This window comes from Sinohyriopsis cumingii, chromosome 16, assembly GCF_028554795.1.
Source record: "Sinohyriopsis cumingii isolate HCF-2022 chromosome 16, ASM2855479v2, whole genome shotgun sequence".
Classification (NCBI taxonomy): domain Eukaryota; kingdom Metazoa; phylum Mollusca; class Bivalvia; order Unionida; family Unionidae; genus Sinohyriopsis; species Sinohyriopsis cumingii.
The window spans coordinates 5764009-5785007 of NC_142976.1; the positions used below are offsets into that span (position 1 = coordinate 5764009).

General features: G+C 34.7%; 1 protein-coding gene across 1 annotated transcript in view; it reads right to left on the reverse strand.

Annotated features, from left to right (window-relative positions):
• Positions 1 to 20999, reverse strand: part of LOC149779866 (ras-related protein Rab-34-like) — a 56761-nt gene that overhangs the window by 18260 nt on the left and 17502 nt on the right. The window contains exons 3-5 of the mRNA XM_089936281.1: positions 13254 to 13345; positions 11144 to 11209; positions 886 to 987 (exon numbers count right to left, since the gene is read on the reverse strand). Coding sequence (XP_089792407.1) covers positions 886 to 987; positions 11144 to 11209; positions 13254 to 13345 — 260 coding nt within the window. The remainder of the gene's footprint in view (positions 1 to 885; positions 988 to 11143; positions 11210 to 13253; positions 13346 to 20999) is intronic.

Consider the following 20999-nt stretch of genomic DNA (forward strand, 5'->3'; position numbering starts at 1 on the left):
ATTTTACACTACTTATTAAACATATAAGTTATAATCCTAATAATCCTCTAATCCTACTAATATATTTAAAATATAATAAGCGATTCAAGTACCTGAACTTCAATCTTCTGATAATCTGGTTTACCCGAACCAATGCTATGTCAATTTAGACCTTAATAATCTGACAACTTTGTTTTTGAGAACCGATGTCCATCTGATCCTCAGTTATCTGACCATTTGATTAATCAGAACCAATGCCTGCTCCATCTTAACGCTGCTGGCAGTATAAAATTCAAACTGAAGTATCTTGACCTTTTAAATCATTTGTATGCCTTTTGACATGCCCTAATCATTGCAGGAGTCGAAAATGTTCTAGTTTATTGCCTTGTCACAGAGTAAATAATTCACATTTTGGCTGAGTAGATTCGTACGGTTTATGGGTTCAATTAAAACTGCAGTTAGCTACAAACGTTTTTTTTTTTTTATACTGCATATAATCACAAGCGAAATACTGGTTGTACACTTTGATTAATAAAACCAGAACAAAAACAATTAGCATGCAAACCAATTTTATTGGGAGGGTGTTTTGTGAGACACAAGTCCAATTTGAGACCTGTACATAAAGTTTAAGGACATTTTAACCACTACGTTGATATTCTACTGGATATTAAATATTGTTCCGTATGAATAATATAAAAAATAATGTTACCTTTAAATGTGACAAACAAAACGATAATTAAAAATGTCCAGAGTACCAGCTTCTTTATACTGAGTTTTGATTGCTTCCTAAAACTGTCTAAACAGAAACAATTAAAATCATCTTCTGAATCTATTGTATATAAAATATATACAGAACGTGTGCAAATATATTCCCGGTCAAATGTTCCATACTTTTTAACTACTTACATCTGCAGTGTAAATGGGCATGACATTACACTAAACTTCTCCACCTCAAAGTCAACACCAACTGTAGCTTTGTAGTCTTTTTCAAATGCCAGATGACAAAATCTGAAATACGGATTTATTTTGAATGAAACCACAAATGTCCTGAGTGCAGGTTTGAACATGTGATATCATTTGAGTGCAACCTGGAACGTGTGATATTCCATGATTTTAACGTTAAACCTGTGATATTCTGTGACAGGAACTATTAACATGTTATTACGGCTTTGAATATCTACTATTCTCTTATTGCAACTTGGAATGCGTGATATTATGTTATTGCAACTTGGAATATATGATATTCTGTGATTTCAACTTGGGATAAGTGATATTCTTGGACTGCAACTTGGAACATATAATAATCTGTGATTTCAACTTGGAGCATATGCTATTCTGTTACTTCAACTTGGAACATGTGATGTTCAGTGACTGCAACTTTCTACATGTGTTATTCTGTGATTGTATTTTTTGGTTTTTGGCTAATATCGGACAAGAAATTACTTTCAAGGTCAGTGTATTTCTTTTAAAAATTCATCAAAGGAATTGAAAATGGCTTAGTTGTATCCAAAATGACTAATGTCTAATCCGGTAATATAAACAAAAGTTTTTTCAATGCAAGACAATAAAATTAAATGTCAATACATTTTGATTGGCACAAAAAATATAGATTATTTTAGAATACAGTACGATACCATGCAATTGGTTTACTACACATTACAATACCACACCATACAATTCAAGACAAATTCAATACAAAACACTAAAACACAATCTAGCACAGTCCAGAGAGAGAGAGGGATATAAAGAGAGAGTATAGAGCCAATGGTTGTAATAGTCAACAGACATCTGTACGTTTGTGTATACAGAGTTTTTTAGAAACATTTGCCTATACTTAGACAGAAGTATTGGTTCTCACTGTTCCCAAATTTTCATTAATTTTTTTTATTTTCACTAGTGTATCTTCCTTTAATAACCCTGTTTGTTCCTCAGAAATTATATCTTGTAGTAATGACTTTATTCTGTTGGCAATACATCCGGATGCTAATTTGTGGAGTTCACTTAGTTATATAGTACTGATATAGGGCGCACGTTTTGTAAAACTTATTTTGGTTTATCTGACTTAGGTATGCAAGTCAAAATTCTTGGCCACAAGAGCAATTGAAAAAGATCCAGTGTCATATGTTTCATTAATTGTTCTGACTACAAAATTCTCCATTATAAATCTAGACGATTTTTAAAAATTTTGCCATGAAACCATGTAGTCCAGGACTTTTGTTATTTTACATATTACTAATACAAACTAAAGCCTCTCTCTGGCGGTAATTTTTCCCTCTAATTTTAAAAAATTATCTTGATCTCACTAATGGATGTTAAAATTTTGAAGAGCGTTTAAATTTTGTCCTCTATTTCACTCTATTCTTTATATAGGTTTTCATAAACATTATCCACTTTTTACGAATATCGAATTGATTTGTTATAATTTCAATTTAATTCCTAATTATTTTTGTCACATACTTTCTACTTTCCTGGTGACAAATATAAGTACACAAGATTAAACAGTCTATGTGGCTTTTATTCAAGACAGATTATATATTATATATAGGTTTGTTAGAACGGCAAACAACATAGACCATGATCTGCCTTCATATTGCGCACTACCAGACCAAGGTCTGTGTTGCTTGTTCTACTGAATAGTTCTAACACACTACACACACCCAGATCTGCCAGCATATTATGTTATCACAGATATGTGTCGTTGTAGTTTGCAGTTGGATCAGACCTATAATTATGTGTTGCATCTTTTGTATAGGAAAATATTGACAAGGTTTATGGAGCTATAATGCACGACGTTACGTTTCCTATACTAATGTAGTAACCTTTTAACATACACTCATTTTAGTTTACTACCCAAGACTAAATAATTAAAGAACACTATCAGCAGCAATGTATATGAATTTCTGCTATATTCCAAAGTTAATAGACAAGCATAGTTCAACAAATTCACAGTAATGATATTGATATGCACATAGCACTGCCCATCATCATTTTATTTTAGTGTAATACATGATGCCCAGTCATCCGTTTAAAAAGAAATCTTATTTTGGTCTACATGAATTTGAAATTTGAAGTCAAATTGTTGATGACTGCACCTTGAAAGAATTTTTCCAATTGGTCTGGATGGACAAAAGTTTGTTTTTCTATCGATCTAAATAAATTCTGATCTTATAGTTGTGATGGACAGAGTTAAAAGCTGAGTCAATTTCGTATGGTGTTTATTTAGCTGGAGGTAATGTCCTTGTGTTTCTGTTCTGTCATAGATATGTGGCACCATGTACCACCCAGTCACATTATCCTGACACCAGGTGGACAAGTAGTAACACTAACCTCTTAATGCTGAGCGCCGAGCGAGGCAATTGCTAGTACCATTTTTATGTCTTTGGTATGAGTCGGCCGGGGTTAAAACCCGCGAACTTTCACATTAGGGAAGGACACTCTAACCACGTATTCCACCTGAGCCCTCTAGGACAATTTGGTACATGGATAAATCATAGGAACTCGTGTAAATCCAATTATCAGATTTAACTAAGAAAGTAAATGTTGAGTAAATTTAAGAAGCGAACAGAAAACTTTAATTATTGCCATTATTGTTTTTATCCACAGATGATACATTGTTATGCCCAATTACATGCATGTTCTTTGTTGAAGGTAACAACATAAATTTACATCACCGGTATGACTTGTATTATAAAATCCAAAACCTTTTTCGAAAAAGTAAAATAGAAAAACTGCAAATAGCTGGGGTATGACAGCCCATTATGCCAGCGGAATTAAGGCTTCTTCATTGTCTTCGCTTATTAGCTACGAGGCGTTTGCTTTTATGTTGAAATTCACCTTCATCAGTTGCATTGCTTTCGAATTAAGCGTTTGGACTGACTTGTAAAATGAGATAACTCTTATGGAGACTGGATAGTCTTTGGCCTTACTCTGCATTTCTATGTTATTCTTATGGACTCCAGGAAGCACGGTTCATAGTCTGGAACATTCAGTGTGCAAATAGGTATTAATATGTCTCGTAAATATGTGTTTAAATGATCAGAATAATATGTGCAATACTGCGTGTCTCACATTTGCTAAAGACATTGAAGATATCACGTTCATTCGTTTGTATGGTTGATTGTTTTTGTGTGTTTCAGTGAACTCATCCACATCGTCAGCTTAATCATCTCTACCTTCATCGTGACCAATTTGTTTAGATAATCTACAGACAAATCTAATAACTTAAAACATCTCAAGCTATATAGGCTGCTACACGAGTATACAAAGTTTCCAGAATAAAATTGACGAGCTTATTCCAAAACAGTAACAAGGTCGCTGAAAATTCGCGAGCCAGCAAGATCGTTGTATAGGACTTGGAATTCTGAATTATAACGATTACGAAGTCGTGGCGAGCTTGCACCAAGCTTCAACGCCCGAGATCAAAGCGAGTCTATAAGCTCTTGACGGGATTTCAACCAGCTAGTAATAAGCTAACTAAATAATTGCACACTTGAGCTCCCAGCAAGCTTGTATTGAGAATAAAAGCTCGCTCCCCGCTCAACCGGCTAGTAGCAAAATCACTAAAGTTTTGCTTGCGCGAGCTCGCTAAAGCTTGACATGAGTATAAAAGCTCGTGATGCATTGTCAACCAGCTAGAATCACGCTCTCTAAATCTTTGATGCCCAAGCTAACAGTATGCATACAAAAGGCTATTCAATACATCTAAATAGTTCTGTAATCCTTAACGGTGCTCACATTTTTATATATCTTACATATTGTTCCAGTTCTAGAAATATGTGAATGGACACGTTTTTTTAACCAACAATCTGTATTTATAACAATAACTGTCATAAATAGAAAATGAGACTTTATTTCCAATTTTTAGGACAATTCCTTTATATTTAGTGACCTGAGCAAAAAAATGATTCTGCTGCTTCTAATGTTATAGCCAGAGTGAGTAATATTTTTCCTTACAGAAAACAAGAATATAAAACCCTTTCCTTACCGCTGGTCACAATTAGCATTGCCTGGTAAAAATGTTCAACTTCGTAGAATTGCCCATTCTAAGTTGTCAAACAAAAACAATATTGTATAATAAAGAATGTGATAAACATCACCTACAACAGGTAAAATAATGTGGGAATGCCAATGTCCTTGACTTAGATTACAACTATGTTTCACTCAAAACAACATGGCTATGTTGTTTACAAAATGTCTCTGGTCAGGAACAACATGAACGTGATTTTGGACAAGAATAACTACAAAATACAATATTACATAACCCATAATGATGGAGAAAAAACTAATACAAATTAAGTGTACATCACAGTATGAACTCGTTGCATGTAAGAAACACGCCATCTTCCTTAATTATGTAATAAATGAAGATTATCAACTTTTCATATCATTTTTTATGTATCTTGATGTATTTATTATACCCTAGTGGCATTGATAAAATATCTTCAGGGTTTGTGGGAAGAGACACATCAAAATTCCCACCCGGAGAACACTCATCTTTCCAGAACCTGTTCAACGTCTGTGAAACTACGTAGAGTCCTTCTTTTTTTGAAACAAAACATTATCCCATCCAAACTCTTCAAGCATGTCCATAATAAAAAGTTTATATGGTGAATGATGATAGTGGATCAAATAATATTTTCCACGTTACCCTAAGTGCATGACAAAAAGATTGAACATGCGGCATCATTAGCCCACCATCCTAATAATAACTAACTAAAATATTCCTTTTCAATTTGTCACATTCACCACTACATAAGACGTTAAACAAGACTGTTAGAATATGCAGTAAGATTTCTATTCGAGGGTAAGAAAGTACTATGAAACAGAGAATGAGTGTATGCAAAGCTAACGATTTCGTCACTGTGATTAAAATACAAATTAAAAGTAACTGATTCAATTCTCTCTGCATACTTACTACAGTAATATTGCTTTGCTCAAATTAAATTTAATTACAAGAAGTGTAAAACAACTAGAGCTATTCATGCAATATGTTTGCCGTTCTTAATTCTTCCCTACAACCCCTCTTTTGCACCAAGCGATATGAACTAGGTTTTGTCAAACTATCTGTCTTTCATTGGCATTGAAAACATTTGGGAATAGTAAGTCAGAACATGGTCATTTATACCTATCACTACCTCACGATTCTATAGAGGAATCTGTACCCCTTCACCTAATTCTACATGTCTCGACTGGTCAATAAAGAATTTGATATTGCTGAAGCTGCATCTGCTTAAAACGTTTGCACAAAGATGATTTAGGAGCGTAGGTAAGGCACAAGTGTTATTTGTTCCTCAAATCCTGAGATGCCATGAAGGGATAAAGCCTCTGACGCAGCGTAGACAATAGTAGATTCTTGCTTTGGTACATCATCCCTACTGAGACAAACACATGTCGTGACAACTTAGCTGTAGCCTTCAGCAAACAATGAAGCATTGAGGGATTCATTGATCCCTCCTTCGAAAAACCGAGCAATCGGCATGCAAAGCAATAGTGGCGAATGTATGGGCTCAAGGCCTACACTGTCTCAAAGGCTTTAACCAGGAAACAAACCCAGATCCCATTAGAACTCACTCTAGCAAGGCCACGTCATGCATGAGGGAGGCTTTAGTGGCCAAGGCAGCAAGCAAATGGATTTTATTGTTGGATGCCAAAATGTGGAAGCTCTTTCTCTGAATATTCAAGAACCATTGCTGAATGTGGGAAGAACACAATGTCTTCCTACATTCCAAGCTATAGGTTACATTTACCCAAGCATCTGTTTAATTAAAGGAGATAAACAATACTAATTCACTGCTTTACAAACTATCCTTGCAAGGTGCAAAAACTATTTTGGTCCACTGGAAATTACAGGACAAGTGTTGAATGTGGTAGCATCAGAAGGTTTGGACATAACGCGGTCCTCTTGAGTCTCTGCAAACTAAAGGGAATCTTACTATATTCCAGGCCTGAAGGATATGGGCACAAGGGAAGGGAAAGGGTATGTAAAATAAACAAAGACGAGGGGGTAAAGAAAACTGCAGGCATCTGTCTCCTTCAAAATCATGCCTAACACGTGTGAGGAAGTTGGGGACACTAACGGATGGGGAAGGACTATCACCTATATCATCATCGTAAGCTCATTCTTAAGATGAAGAAGGACATCATCTCTTATCGCCCCTCTGCAGACTCACTTTCCAGGAAATGGTGTAGCGATATACCATGTTTAAAATCAAGGGAATATAGTGAAAGTGGATATGCCACTACGATCCTTCACTGGTTTGGCATGTACCACTCCGGATTCCTAGTGGTTAGAGCATCCGTCTCGAAAGCAGGAGGTCAAGGATTCAAATCCCTGCCGAGTCATACCAAAGACTTTAAAAATAATAACAGCTGCCTCGCTAGGCGCTCAGCATTAAGAGGTAAGTGTTAGGACTGGTAGGTCCGGTGTCAGGATAATATGACTTGGTGGGACACCATTCTACATGTCTGCTGCAAGATGCCCCAGTGCTAGACATCACTATAAGCTGACACACTGCAGATATCGTAGCGATATGACTAAAACATTGTTAAAGCTACTTTAAAAATCCTGATCGCACACACACAGTTTGACAATTAAAGGCAAACTTGATATCCCAATCAGAATGAACCGGTAGCATAGAAACTGAAGGTTTTGGCCCAAACACGTCCACAGACTTATAATCGAATCCTACTGACCAGTGACTCTTCACCTGACATAGACTGGTCAAGTGATGATGATCTGATGGAATAGGTCTAATCAGATTTGTATATTATTATTATTATTATTATTATTATTATTATTATTACAGCAAAAGTGATACATTTTCTCAGGAAGGTAATATTTGCTCGACACCTTCACTAGGACTTTGCCAAAAGAGGGTGCTGCTCCTCTCTCTCTAGGGTTGGGGAGTTGAGGGATCAGAGTGGTGGTTGCGGGAATATAACTCAATTGTTGTTTCTAATCTTTCCATGGGAGTTACTTAGGAACAATTCCTTTCATGCGCTGAAGACACCGACTTGAGTCTTAGTTTCTTGGGCCTTTTTACAAATCTCAGAACATTCTTGCTCCACCAGGAAATTATTTTTCCCCCGAAAAGGAGAAAAGGTCCAGATCCTTTCATTGACGATGAAGATAACCTTTCTGCCGTTGCTCACACATTTGTCGAATGTTTTCCAAGTGACACACAGCATCAGACCACAATCAATGGGTCGGACATCTGTATGGACTTGCTCATGTCGTCCACATTAGGCGAGTAAGTGTCTCATGGGGCGCTCTTATGCACTTACGCTCCATTCCCGCACATTTTTACATTATGCTCTAAATTAAATATTTATTAGAAAAGCATCAATCCAGAATTGAAAACAGGGTAGGGTATACTTCTCCAACCATCAGTACAATGAAGGCGGATACAATATACAAAACAATGCCTTACCTATTACATAGCAAGGTGCAGAAACAATCCTGATTTACAAAATAATGTAAAAATAACGCTCAATTATAGCAAGGACTATGGAGACAACCACTTGATCAAAACAAATGTGAATGCAGAATCTCATGTATAACATCGAACAAAGAGTCCCTTTAAGAAACTTATGCTATACTGGGTGACAAAACATTCCTGGAATTCATGACAAGACCATTTCCTTTTATCAAGTGTCAAGTGCCGAAACCATCTTTGATGTTCTTCAGCAATGATAAGTTTTCAAGTGAGCTGCTGTGCTGCATATATTTGATGTTAGCCTGGCATTTTTTTTCATTACGGACAGAACATACGTATTTAGAATGTTTTGGTGAAAACCTCATTTTAGGATGATTATCATTTCCTGGGGAGTGGTGATAACACGATTTATAAGACAGCCGCCATGGCAGTCATATTAGATGTGAAACTGGCACCATTAACATTTAGGACCAACAAGGTATCACAAGAAGTATATAGGTTAAAACTGCCTGCTGGCATAGCCATCTATTTGAAAGGGGCAAAATAATAATAATATTTCCAAGTTATCACTCTACTTTCGGGAGTACGAATAACAAGATTTTACAAAATTGCTAACATCAGACCTGAACTATTTCATTCAAGAGCGACTGTACATCACAAGAAGTGTTTTAGTAAAAATCCGGAGTTGATGTGACCACCTTCTATTCTGGAGGAATAACGATATCAAGCTTTTTGAAGGTGACTGGCATATTTCATTTTCGACCAGTTAGAACAAGGAGTGAATGTGTGTGTAAAGTATAATGGCACTCTTCCACATAGTATAGGGGAAATCGCAATAACACACTTGTGCTAACAATTGATTTGAAGACGGATTACAGATGATGGAAAACAGGCCATCCAATAAGCACTTTCCTGGTATGTGAAAAATAGTGCTAAAACTAGGATAGTAGCCCATATGGGCTGTGATGTAGGAGAAAGAATATGATCTTGTTCAGTTCTAGAGCCTTCATTATTTATACCAAAAAAGGAATAATGTAGAACCATGTAGCCTGATTATGGCACTGAGCAACCCAGAAAGGAAAGCAACGCAATAGGAGCATGGAATGTATTACTCGTATTTAAAACCATAAATGTTTGATTTGTTTTCCCAACGAGAAAATTACTAGGGTTATGCTGATGATAATTCTGAATGTTGCTTCTAATAAAGATCAAAACATCGCAGACGCTGGACGACAAAGCTTTCAGGTAAATTTAAGCACGAGGATGGATTTATTTTTTTTATTTTTTTGGGATACACTGTTAATTCATTTCTTTCCATGCTTATTAAGTGTATGGTCCTCCTTCCCCCAGCTTTTCATTAGTACAAACATTCCTGTACTTGGGAATAGGGTCCAATGGTGGTTTCTATAAAACAATTGTGTTTGTTGCTAATTTACATTCATCATTTATAACACTACTGCGCAAATGCCATCAAACATCTTAAATTCAGGTGATTCTAAATTCTACTACCAAAAATTACAAGAATTCTTCAATGTCTTGTCTGTTTACCATATGCATGACTCCAAATCTAAAACTAGGTCATTTGTTCAGAGATGAAATGTCACAATGACCTACCATGTTGTTATAGTGTGATTGGCTCTAAAGTAGTCATTCAGTTTGATGACTACATACGAAATAAACTGAAATTAAGTACATAAAACATGAATCCTCTGAATTAAGATTTTCTTTTTCGTAGGTATCCAATTTTTTAGTTGTGCAAATTATTGTATTATTCTTGATGTTTGTTGTGTATATTTGTTTGCAAAGTCTTACATCCATCATTATGTGTTAAGTTTGTATTTTGGACTTGACCTGGTGAAAAATCAAGTTCACTGTGTTCCTGACTAGATATACTGATGTTTAGAATTTATTTGTCACAAACAAATAATACATAGTTAATATTTCCCTAGGCGTGTGGGTTATATATTACGATCATTATCGATAGAAATTAACATATTTGTTTGGTCTGGGTCTAGGACATTAACATTCCCCATCAAAAGACAAAGCCTACTTGAAGTCTACCTCATTCTCATTATATCTTTAGCAACGGAGTTTATCTTGTAAACAATGTGGAATGTTTTTGAATAGAAATTCCATTACAACATAATATATTTAGAAAATGTTAATTGTGATCTAGGTCAAGCATATGGGATTATCATCTTGTTAACTTGGGAACTTTAGTAAATGCAGTAACAATTCGGTAAAAGAAAATTATAAATCCTTGTACAACTTTAATGAGTGTAATAACATTTCTGTGAAAGAAAATGATAAATTCAGTCATTTATCAGGAACAACGTAACAGTTCTGTTAAAGAAAATTAAAAGTCCCGTTCAGCTTTAATGAATGCAATAACAGTTCTGTGAACGAAAATGAATAAAGTAAATTAAGGGTATTAGACCTTTGGAAACAGTCATCAGTCAACGAACTTCCGAAAACCCGCTGTGCTTTCAATCAGGTACGTTTTGTTAAATAAAACAAAATCCATTACACCAATATAGCTATATATAAAATTCCTGTGTCAAGAGAATATTACCTTAAAACAATATAAATTATTTCATAGACATAGTTTACTGCATGTAGTTTAAGTTTCACATCCAATAGCACAATGATATGTAACTTAATTAGGTTTTTAAGAACTGTGCTACGACGTAAAGTCTGTGAAAGTGGAGTCCAGTTTTCCATTTATCTACCTGTGTATTAGCGACGTTTTTATGGATGGAACATCACCTACTAAGACAGCTTTGCAAAGCCTTAACCTACAATGAAGAAAGAAGGCAAATATGATGCAAATACTGTAATCTTTGTAATATTTATATGTAATATTTTCTTGCACCATTAATCAATAAAATTCATCAATATTTTTTGTTTTTCCCTTTAGTTGTTTAAAGTTAACTGACAAAAATAATAACTTTATCTAAGGACCTTTAATCATGTATTCCTTAACCTGAAAAACATTCACCATAAAAGTGTATATTTACTTAAAGAAAATACGGCAATAAGTCACAAAATTACTCATTTAAATACATCACTGAACAAGTCTAACAAAAAATTTGGTAAATGTTTCTTTCAATTTTTGAAACAAAACAATGTGTATTTACTATTTTCCACTTATGCCATGTAGCAACAGATACTGGTTTATACTCTACTATACATCTGATGTTAGACCAGGCTGAATTCTCCATAATCCATACTATAGACATCAATCATAACCATAAGAATGTTAATTAAACGTTCTTTTCAAATACCTAAGAGATACAAGATCATTTTCAATGTCCAGTGGAAAACGTGGAAATTTGTTTTCTTTAAAAATTTAAACCTTAGCAATATATCAAACTATAGAGCGCCACCTATGATGATGTATGGATTAGCGTCATTTGTTGTATGACTCTGACATGAATGACAAATGATAAAGCTATTTACATGATTTTCAACTTTTAGCAATGGAAGATGTATCGGATGGCAAATCAAGATGATTTTCAACTTTTAGTAATGGAAGATGTATCGGATGGCAAATCAAGATCCTTAATTTAAAAAAAATCTTGAAACCTTCCATGTCATGACGTTTTTTTTTTGTTAAATATGTTCAAATACTGCTATGAGGGTTTTAAAAAGATATTAAATTGAATTTTTATGCTCTAGTACTAGCATAAAACCTATAACAAACCAGTCTTCTGGCATATTTTATTACATTCTGCTCAACATTTTCTGAGAACTGGTCACTAAGATATTTTCAAGTTTTATTGACAATAGTTATCTCTGGATGACAAATTCATTTTTATATTTTGAATAGTAACAGCAACAGCTTACAGCAACAGCATTTGTGGAAATATGACCACTTCATATTTAAATGTATATGACACATGTGGTCAAATTCTATTGTTTTGGTGTTTTTGTTAAAAAATTAACTTAAATATGTTTATATTTTCAGCAATATTTGCCGTATTTATAAGTCAGTCAGCATCATTTGGACACAACTGAAAGCCCTCTTCTTTTTTTTCTCAATATAATCAAATTCTGCCAAGCAATTTTAATGTTCTTTTCCTTCAATTTTGGCAATGGAGATCTATATTTGAAAGTGGATTAACACCATTAGTACATAATGGAATATCCTGAAGGGCAAAGCTTTCTGACAAATTAGGACAAATTCTGCAAAAATGTTTTTGAGACAAAGTCATCGGTTTCGTTGTTTGTTTATACGCTTTCAATAATGGTGACTTTGTTTGGAAAAACTGTGATACCTTTATAACCGAAAGGTTTCTACAGAATTCATTCAAATTCTAAGGAGTAGTTGTTGAGATGCTTAAGAGTTTTCTATATTTAGTAACAGTAACCGTGTTTGATTATAAACTGATATGAACAAATTCATAATGTTCTGTTGTCAGAATGCTAAATAATATTATGTAACTTGATCCAGCAGTTTATAAGCTATTATAAATACGAACTGTGAATATATAACAGATGAGATTGATGAAGGGCCATCAAAAACCTCCCTAAAGAAATTATGACTAGGAGAGCGGAAGTTTAAGGATGATAAAATCTTGGTAATATTCGTTAATTATAATCTAAGAAATTGCTCGCAAAAATAATCCACCAAACTGATCCAGAAATATGTTTTACTTAAACCTAAAACGCCTCTAAATGGCATGAGAAAAATAGTTCAAAAAAGAGAGTAGGTTTTGTTTCTGACAGAGTATTAATAACAATTATGTCTCTGTCTGTCTGTATATCTCTCTCTACATCTTTTAATGTCAAATAATATTTCCATTTATTTTATTTATCCATAACAATGATGAAATATACCCCACTCTTCCTGTTTGGTTTACACTGCAGGCTGTCTTTACTATTGGATGGAAGTCTATTTTCTGATACGGTGTGGCATCAGTAGAGAAAGCCTACAAATATAAAAGTTCCGTCTCATTATCATGATGTAAATCTTGGAATTAGTGTTTAGGAGATGGAGTTAAAAGCTGTTCCGTAAGAACGAAACTACTATTCATGGTTCATACAGATATTTCATCAGGATATGTAATAAATTTACAATGACACTGCAAAGACAGAATTTATTTTCAAGCTCTATAATTCATTGCATCTTAATTTGGTCAGCATGGTGATTGCGATGTGTACAATCCACAAGAGTTCTGATTTGAGATTTGTATTCTTAGGCAAAATCTCTGATACATTTTGGGGGGGAACTAGGTCAGGTGAAGACACTGTATGGGGGATGTAGTACAGTTATTTTATCTACATTTGTTTTGGAGTTACCAGTCTTATTGACCAGAGGTTAAGGACTTGGTAATACAACATTTTCTTTATTAGTTTTGGTGCATTGATCATTTCCAGGAGACTTGAAAACACATTGACCCATGAATAAAATATCAGTTTCTTTTGGAAGAAACCCAATACTTTGTTTATTAGTGGACTCAGTCTCCCATTTATTGCACTCAGGATAATGACGTAATGTGCCCTATTGCGGCTCATTCTATTTTCCTTCATTCACATCCAAATCTATGTATACACACATTTATATTTACTTTTTCTTCTTTTTTTCTCTTCTTCCGTTTTTGTTATCTTCCACTTGTAATTCAAGCTCGTATTTTCTGTATTTATTGGTACGCAAAATTGACCCCGGAAAGGTTATTTGGACGCGCATAAGAATGATCCCAGGTGAATTCGTAAAACCTGTTGTTAATGAATCAATATCTAGCTGCCAGATTTAAAGTCTATTGAACTGCCAAGTCTATTGTAATGTATTGTAATACTATGGAACGTTTTATGATGGATGTTTGCATTTTGTGAAAGTGTGAGTGCCATGCGTATGATAAAGTCAATGTGACACCTACTTTATATATTCCTTGCACAAGAACATTCACATGTACACTTCCTCCTGTTTTATGAATTATAACATAAATAATGTATCGATGAAGTAAAAGAGAGAAGAATGTATATATTATATGCATGCGAGAAACTTATAGTACAAAGACTGATGACAAATATTGGGCTGCGGAATGGGGAAACAATTGTATATTTAGCCAATGTACAAGTAATTACGCTGGAATCTCAATATTCTTTAGAAATACTTTTGAATTTGTGATCTATAGAGAAAGATGTGACGGTCAAGGGAGATTTATTATGTTAGATATTACAATTAGTGGAGATAGAATAACCCTCGTCAATTTGTATGGGTAAAGCAATGATAACCCACGCTTTTATGGAAGTCTAAAGGAGTAAATTTTAGTATTTTAGAAATCATCAATTATAATGGGTTGAGATTGGAATAGTGTTCAAGACCTAGATTTGAATACTTATAATATTGTACATGACAAACATCAATAGTATTGAGCAGCGACCTGAAAAACGAACTGGAATTAATTGACCCCTGGAGAAATTCCAATCGAAACTTAAAGGTATATACCTAGAGGCAAAAATCTCCTTTGAAACAAAAGTAGATTAAATTACTTTCGTGTATCGGATGATATTTGTATGAATACAACTGATGCACATATTTGTACAGGGTATACGACTTATTATTCAACTATAATTTTGAGTGTTGCTTCCTCAAGGTATCTAAGGAGAAAGGACATTGGAAATGTAATGCTCAATTGTTTATAGATAACAAATGACTTGGTCAAACATTGCATATCTGACATTATAAATGAATATTAAGCTTGGGGGAAATAAAGACGACTCTATTCATATTTCTCTTTCCTGTAATGACAAAATATTCTCAATGAATCGCAACATTCTCTTAGAGTAACTATTAATATCAAGCATGATTTTTTCTATTATCTGGACCTAAATGTAACATAGCAAAACCAAATGCTATATGGATTGGAAACAAGAAACGTTATAATGAAAGAATATGTTCCGATATGGAACTATACTGGTCTTCTTCCAAATTTGCTCTACTTCGTATCGAATGTTCACTAGACTTACAGAACATGGCGGACATCAAGTATTGGAAGAAACTAAAAAAGGCAAAGAGAATTCTGGCAATCTGGAGTCAAAGATACCTTTCAATAGTAGGTAAAGTAATTGATGCAAAATCACTTTTTCTGCCCATGTTCTTTCTTCAGCACTTCCTAAGCCATAAGTAAAAATTATTTGAATTACTTTTCATTGATATCCAAACTTCCAAAACCTTGGAAAGGTGCAATCGAAAATCATTTGGCTCACACCATTTTTTTGATAAGCAGGAGGATAAAATAATAACTGCAAAAACAAACTTTATTGAAGATTGTTTGCGAAGATGTTTTAAAAAAGGGAAAGAGGTAACAAACTGCTAAGCAAGAAACGTTGATGCAATTATTATATCAAACTATAAGTAGTGAAAAGTGGTCTAAGAATTATAGCCCGGCGAAACAATGTACTAAGGATACAAAGTTGACCTCATGTAATTTTAAACAAATTCACAGAATAATTGTAACTAATAATTTTTTGAAAATGATTAACATATTAGATGACGACAAATTCTCTTTCTGTAAAAGTGAGAACGCATTTAATGAAAATCTATTCTACCACTGAAATCTTACTTCAAAATTGTGTGAAACTCTTTTACAAACCTTTTTGCACCTTATTGTCCAAATATTGTCCATTCGTCCAAACAAAATATTTTAGGAAATTAACAATTGGACATTTTATGCAAACTATTATTTCTTTTGGCTAAATCTTATATTTAGACTTGCAGATTCAGCATGCAAATTCCATTTATGTTTTTAAGCAAATAGTTCAAGCGCATAAGTACATTGAATAATATGTTGCAAAGGTAAGCAAAAGAGGAGTAATTTCTTCAAAATGCGTCTCAGCGATAAACTTGTTGCCGGCCCAATGCGGAAAACATGAACTAGTACTGTAATATTCATAGTCTATTGCATTTTTCTGGGAAAATAGGAACGAGTCTTTTTTAAGGATATACTGCATGACATTTAGAGTGCAATATATCCATCCGACAAAACGAGTTCATATTTTCCTATACAAATGCAGTAACCTTTTCATTATATTCTCTTTTTCTTATTCTACCTAAGGCTTAATTGCATAAATAAAAATACACTGCAAGAAACAAGGCAACTGAATTTATGCTGCATTCCAAACTAAATACAGAAGCCCAGACTCATGAGCACACAACAACAACATTATTTAAGCGCGCACAACTAAGCCCAGATTAATTTGAACTTAGTCGCGCGATAGACATCACTTTCGAAAGAAAATGACGTCTTGATCTACTTAATATTGAAATATAGAGTCATATTGTAAATGAATGCGCTTTGTAAGGACATTTTCGTTTCGTCTGGAATGAATATATTTTGGATTTTTTGTCGATTCTAACAACTGTTGTGATTGGACTGGATTTATCTGTGCACATCTAGATGAAGTAACATCTGATTTGTGCACCGAGCGAACTGCGTCTTGATTTATCTGTAAGTGTGTTTCTGTTCTGTCATTGGATGTTTGGAATCATAACGGTCGGGGGAAATATTAACAATTTCAATCGTAAATATCAAAATGACAGTGGACTATAATGTTTATTTCATTTTGACAACAGTGAGGAAGATATTATTGCACTTGGTGTTTAGTCGATATTACATTACAATTTCGAAATGTGTAAGCAAGCTTTGGAAGTTGTGACATGACTCATGTAATTTGGATTTGAAGAACTATGAAAGTACATTACGAGGAAATTCAAGATGTAAAACTGTAAGTTTATTTGTGCCATTCTTATTACCGACTAAATAAGATATGTTTATGCCTAACCATTGCATGTTATTTGTAGAGACCAAGCAACTGTATGAACTGTTTGGCATTTATAGCTAGCCTAAATTCGAAAGACTGTATCAAATAAGTCAGCACGGAATATTGCAAAGCAGATGGTATGTGGCAGGCCAAGAAACATTTGCTTTAGTTCATTCATAAACAAAATTAATCGACCAAAAGGTAAAGCGTCTACTACATGAGTGTAGATGATTTGTTTACAAAGTTGTTCCTAATACACTATAGGGCACATATTTCGTGCACGTATGTGCAATATGAAGGTGTGCAATATTATACAGCATCGCACGATTCTGACACTGTAAAGTTACCGGAGACAAGTTTGAGCATATAATAATATCAAGTCGATGTCACGTATACGCTGTTAATTGTGTCAACCTATCTAATTTTTGACAAATGAGATTGCGTGCAAAATGCATTTGTGCATAAAAGTGTGCGTGCATGTATTTCATTTTTGTATATTCTGTATCATACCTAGATTAATTGATGACCATTTCTAGTCTTTCGTCATGTTGTTTCCCCGTTTCCCCAAAAGCAAGAAAAGGGTATTCCTCCATGTCGCTCCAGTGTTTCTGACATCCTTTTCTAAAACAAATTAGGCGCTGAACTGATTCCGAATGGTAGGCGATTTAAACAAAAACCAAGCAAAACGAGTAATGAAAGTTGTAAGGCGGCGTGAATCGTCTGACAGTTATATCAGCCAAAAGCCTGCGTTTGCATCAAGTTTAGTGGAAAAAATCTGCATCCGCTAATTTTGCAATGGATTATTCAACTGACGGTAGTGGGTGGTTCTCTCTTTTAACTGATTCATTCAGTTTATTTAGAGCCATGCAAGTTCCTACCGTACCGTTTAGATTTAGAACAACAGCCATTGCCATGCACCGCTCATCTACTTTTGAACTAATACCCATGTTTCCATTCTATCAAATTCCTCGTCAACGTTATTCAAAAAAGGGATAGTAACATTTCTTGAGGTAGATAAAGCATAAGGTTTGGCCTTTTTCTCCAGAGTTATTTTATATAATAATAACTTTTGTTTTCCCTAGACCTTTAAACAATTGTGAGAATTTCCCGCGACATTCCCTATCTAAATTGATAGATTTATCGTGACATTTGCTTGCATTTTGTAAGCTTTTATCTGAGGCATTTACTGTAGATATATTTACCTGTCCCAAAATGTTGAGAGTCTGAATAGCGGGCATGCCCAGGAGTACCTGATTCAGGCCCTTTACAACACAATATGTCTTGTACACTAAAGGAACTGTTCGATTCCAGTCCACATGTGAACTTTCTCGATTCTCTTGTCGAACTGCTGTATTTTTTAAATACAAGACATCAATACAGCTAGGAAGGGAAGTAAAGACTGCTCTGAGAGAATGTTTCCCATGGAACATAAACCCTAGTGCATGTATCATAAATCAGGTGTGGGTGTGTATCAGTTCTAATCCAGTGTAGAATATCTCATTACTTTTGGTTTCAAGTGATATTACAAAGCTATTAAATTAAGGCTTAAACTACATCTTCCCTCTTGAGACGTTTACATTAAAACGAAATGTTATCTGATGACCACATTTCTAAACAAGCTACATCAGCATCATATTTACAAGTTCAGTCTCGCATGTGGTTTTGACAATCTTCGCGAACGTGTGAAATATCCCTTTTGACTGGTTGGCATTGTTATATTTTCATATATGTCAGTCAAAGTATTAAGGTTTGAAACGGTCACTCTGAGATGCTCCGATAATGTAATAGGTATGGGAATTAAATTTATCATATTACGCCGTATCTCGTCAGGTACTACCATGCATGAACGATATGTAAATGCCTCAGTTTTAATAATGCCTGAATAAAAATGATCATGTTTTCATATTTTGGGCGCTATGTCGACGATAATAATTTCTCTTTAGAATTTGCTTGTGATAGTTTTACGATTTCTGCAGTTTCATTAAATATGGCCATTTCGGCTCTCTGTTGTTTGGTGCCATTGGTAAAATAGTTTTTGATTTTCAACCCATCAATAATTCAGCAGGTCTGTATCCATTTGGTAATTGTGTTGCGCGATATGTTAAAAGATCTATGTAGGCATCGTTTGCTTTTTGAGCTTTCTTTTAATTGTTTAAACAACTCTTTCGGCGACACAAGTGCTCTGTGGATATTTTGGACCACTTGTAATATGTCTGAACCCATACTTTGTCAAACATTCTTTGAGTATTGCGGAAGTGTATTGCGGACCATTATCTAAAACTAATACTTCTGGCATACCATATCGCGCAAAGATTGATTTGAGATGATTGACCATTCCTTTTGAAACTGTGCCTTGCAATTTTGCTTTTTTGATATATCGTGAGAAATAATCAGTCATCAAGAGATATGTCTGACCATTCAGTTCAAACAGGTCTTAAGCGACTCTTTGCCAATGTCTACTTAGACATTTATTTGTAATCATTGGTTCATCTCGATCTCTTGAGTTTTCGATGCAATTTTGGCAAGCCTATACCAAGCGTTCTAGCTGAGTACTTCCACCAAAATGACGCTTTGGAGCGTTCTCAGCATTTAACTATACCTTGATGATCATCGTGAATTCTTTCTATGATTTCGTTTTGAAGTGATTCTGGTAGGGACAGGAGTGAACCTTTCATTGAAAGGTCATTTTGAATTGTAAATTCACCTCTATCTGCCCAGTATCATTGAAGTTTCCCGTCAATGGCGGATTTCTCTGGCCACCCCTTTTCACTAGATTGCACAAGTTCTTTGCAAATTGAATCATCTCGATATTCAGACTTTATTTGTTCAAGTCGAGTATTTGATGCAGGCAAATTACAAACTACGAAATCAACAGAGGCGTTAGTTTCAGCCTGAAATTATCTGTCACACTCAGAGTGTTAAGTTAAAAGTGGTCTGGATAGAGTATCAACAGTTAACAGATTTCTGAATTATACAAAAGTTGAATTTCATCGAAAGCATTCTAAAGATTGAATTTCGAAGGTAAGTCTCCCAAGATGTTTGTGCTCATTAGTGTTACGAACAGTTTATGGTCAGTTTCAAGTTTAAATTGTGACCCAATTAAATAACTACTGAAGCGTTTACATCCCAAGTGATTGCAATGGCCTCTTTTTCTATTTGAGCATAGGATTGCTTAGTTTCTGACATACCTCGCGATGCTATTGCTACCGGTCTCAGAGGTCTACCGTGTTTCTGACGTAGAACAGCACCTAGTCAAAATGAAGATGCATATGCTGATACAACTATTTCTCTATTTTGATCATAATGTGCTAAAGTTGGTGAAGATATCATTTCTTGCTTGATATCTCTAAAAGCTTGTTCTTGATCTGGACCCCAAGTCCACGAGATTTTATGTTTCAAAAGCTTAAGTAATTGTTTTGATTTTTCTGCCAAATTTGGACTAAACTTGCCAAGCTGATTTGCCATACCGAGAAATCGTCGTATGTCTGTTAGACATTTCAGAGTTTTTATTTCAGTTATAACTTTAGCTTTTTCCGGATCAGGTCGGCAACCATCTTCATCAACAGCATGCCCAAGAAACCTAATGGATGGTCTCAAAACTTTACACTTTTCATCTTTCAAGGCGCCTCCGGTGTTTTGAATTGATTTCATGACAATTTCTAGTCGTTCGTCATGCTCTTTCTACGTTTCCCCTAAGACAAGAACATCGTCCATGTGGCAGAGTGTTCCTCCATGTCGCTCCAGGGTTTTTGACATCCTTTTCTGAAACAAATTAGGCGCGGAACTGATTCCGAATGGAAAGCGGTTAAAATAAATCCT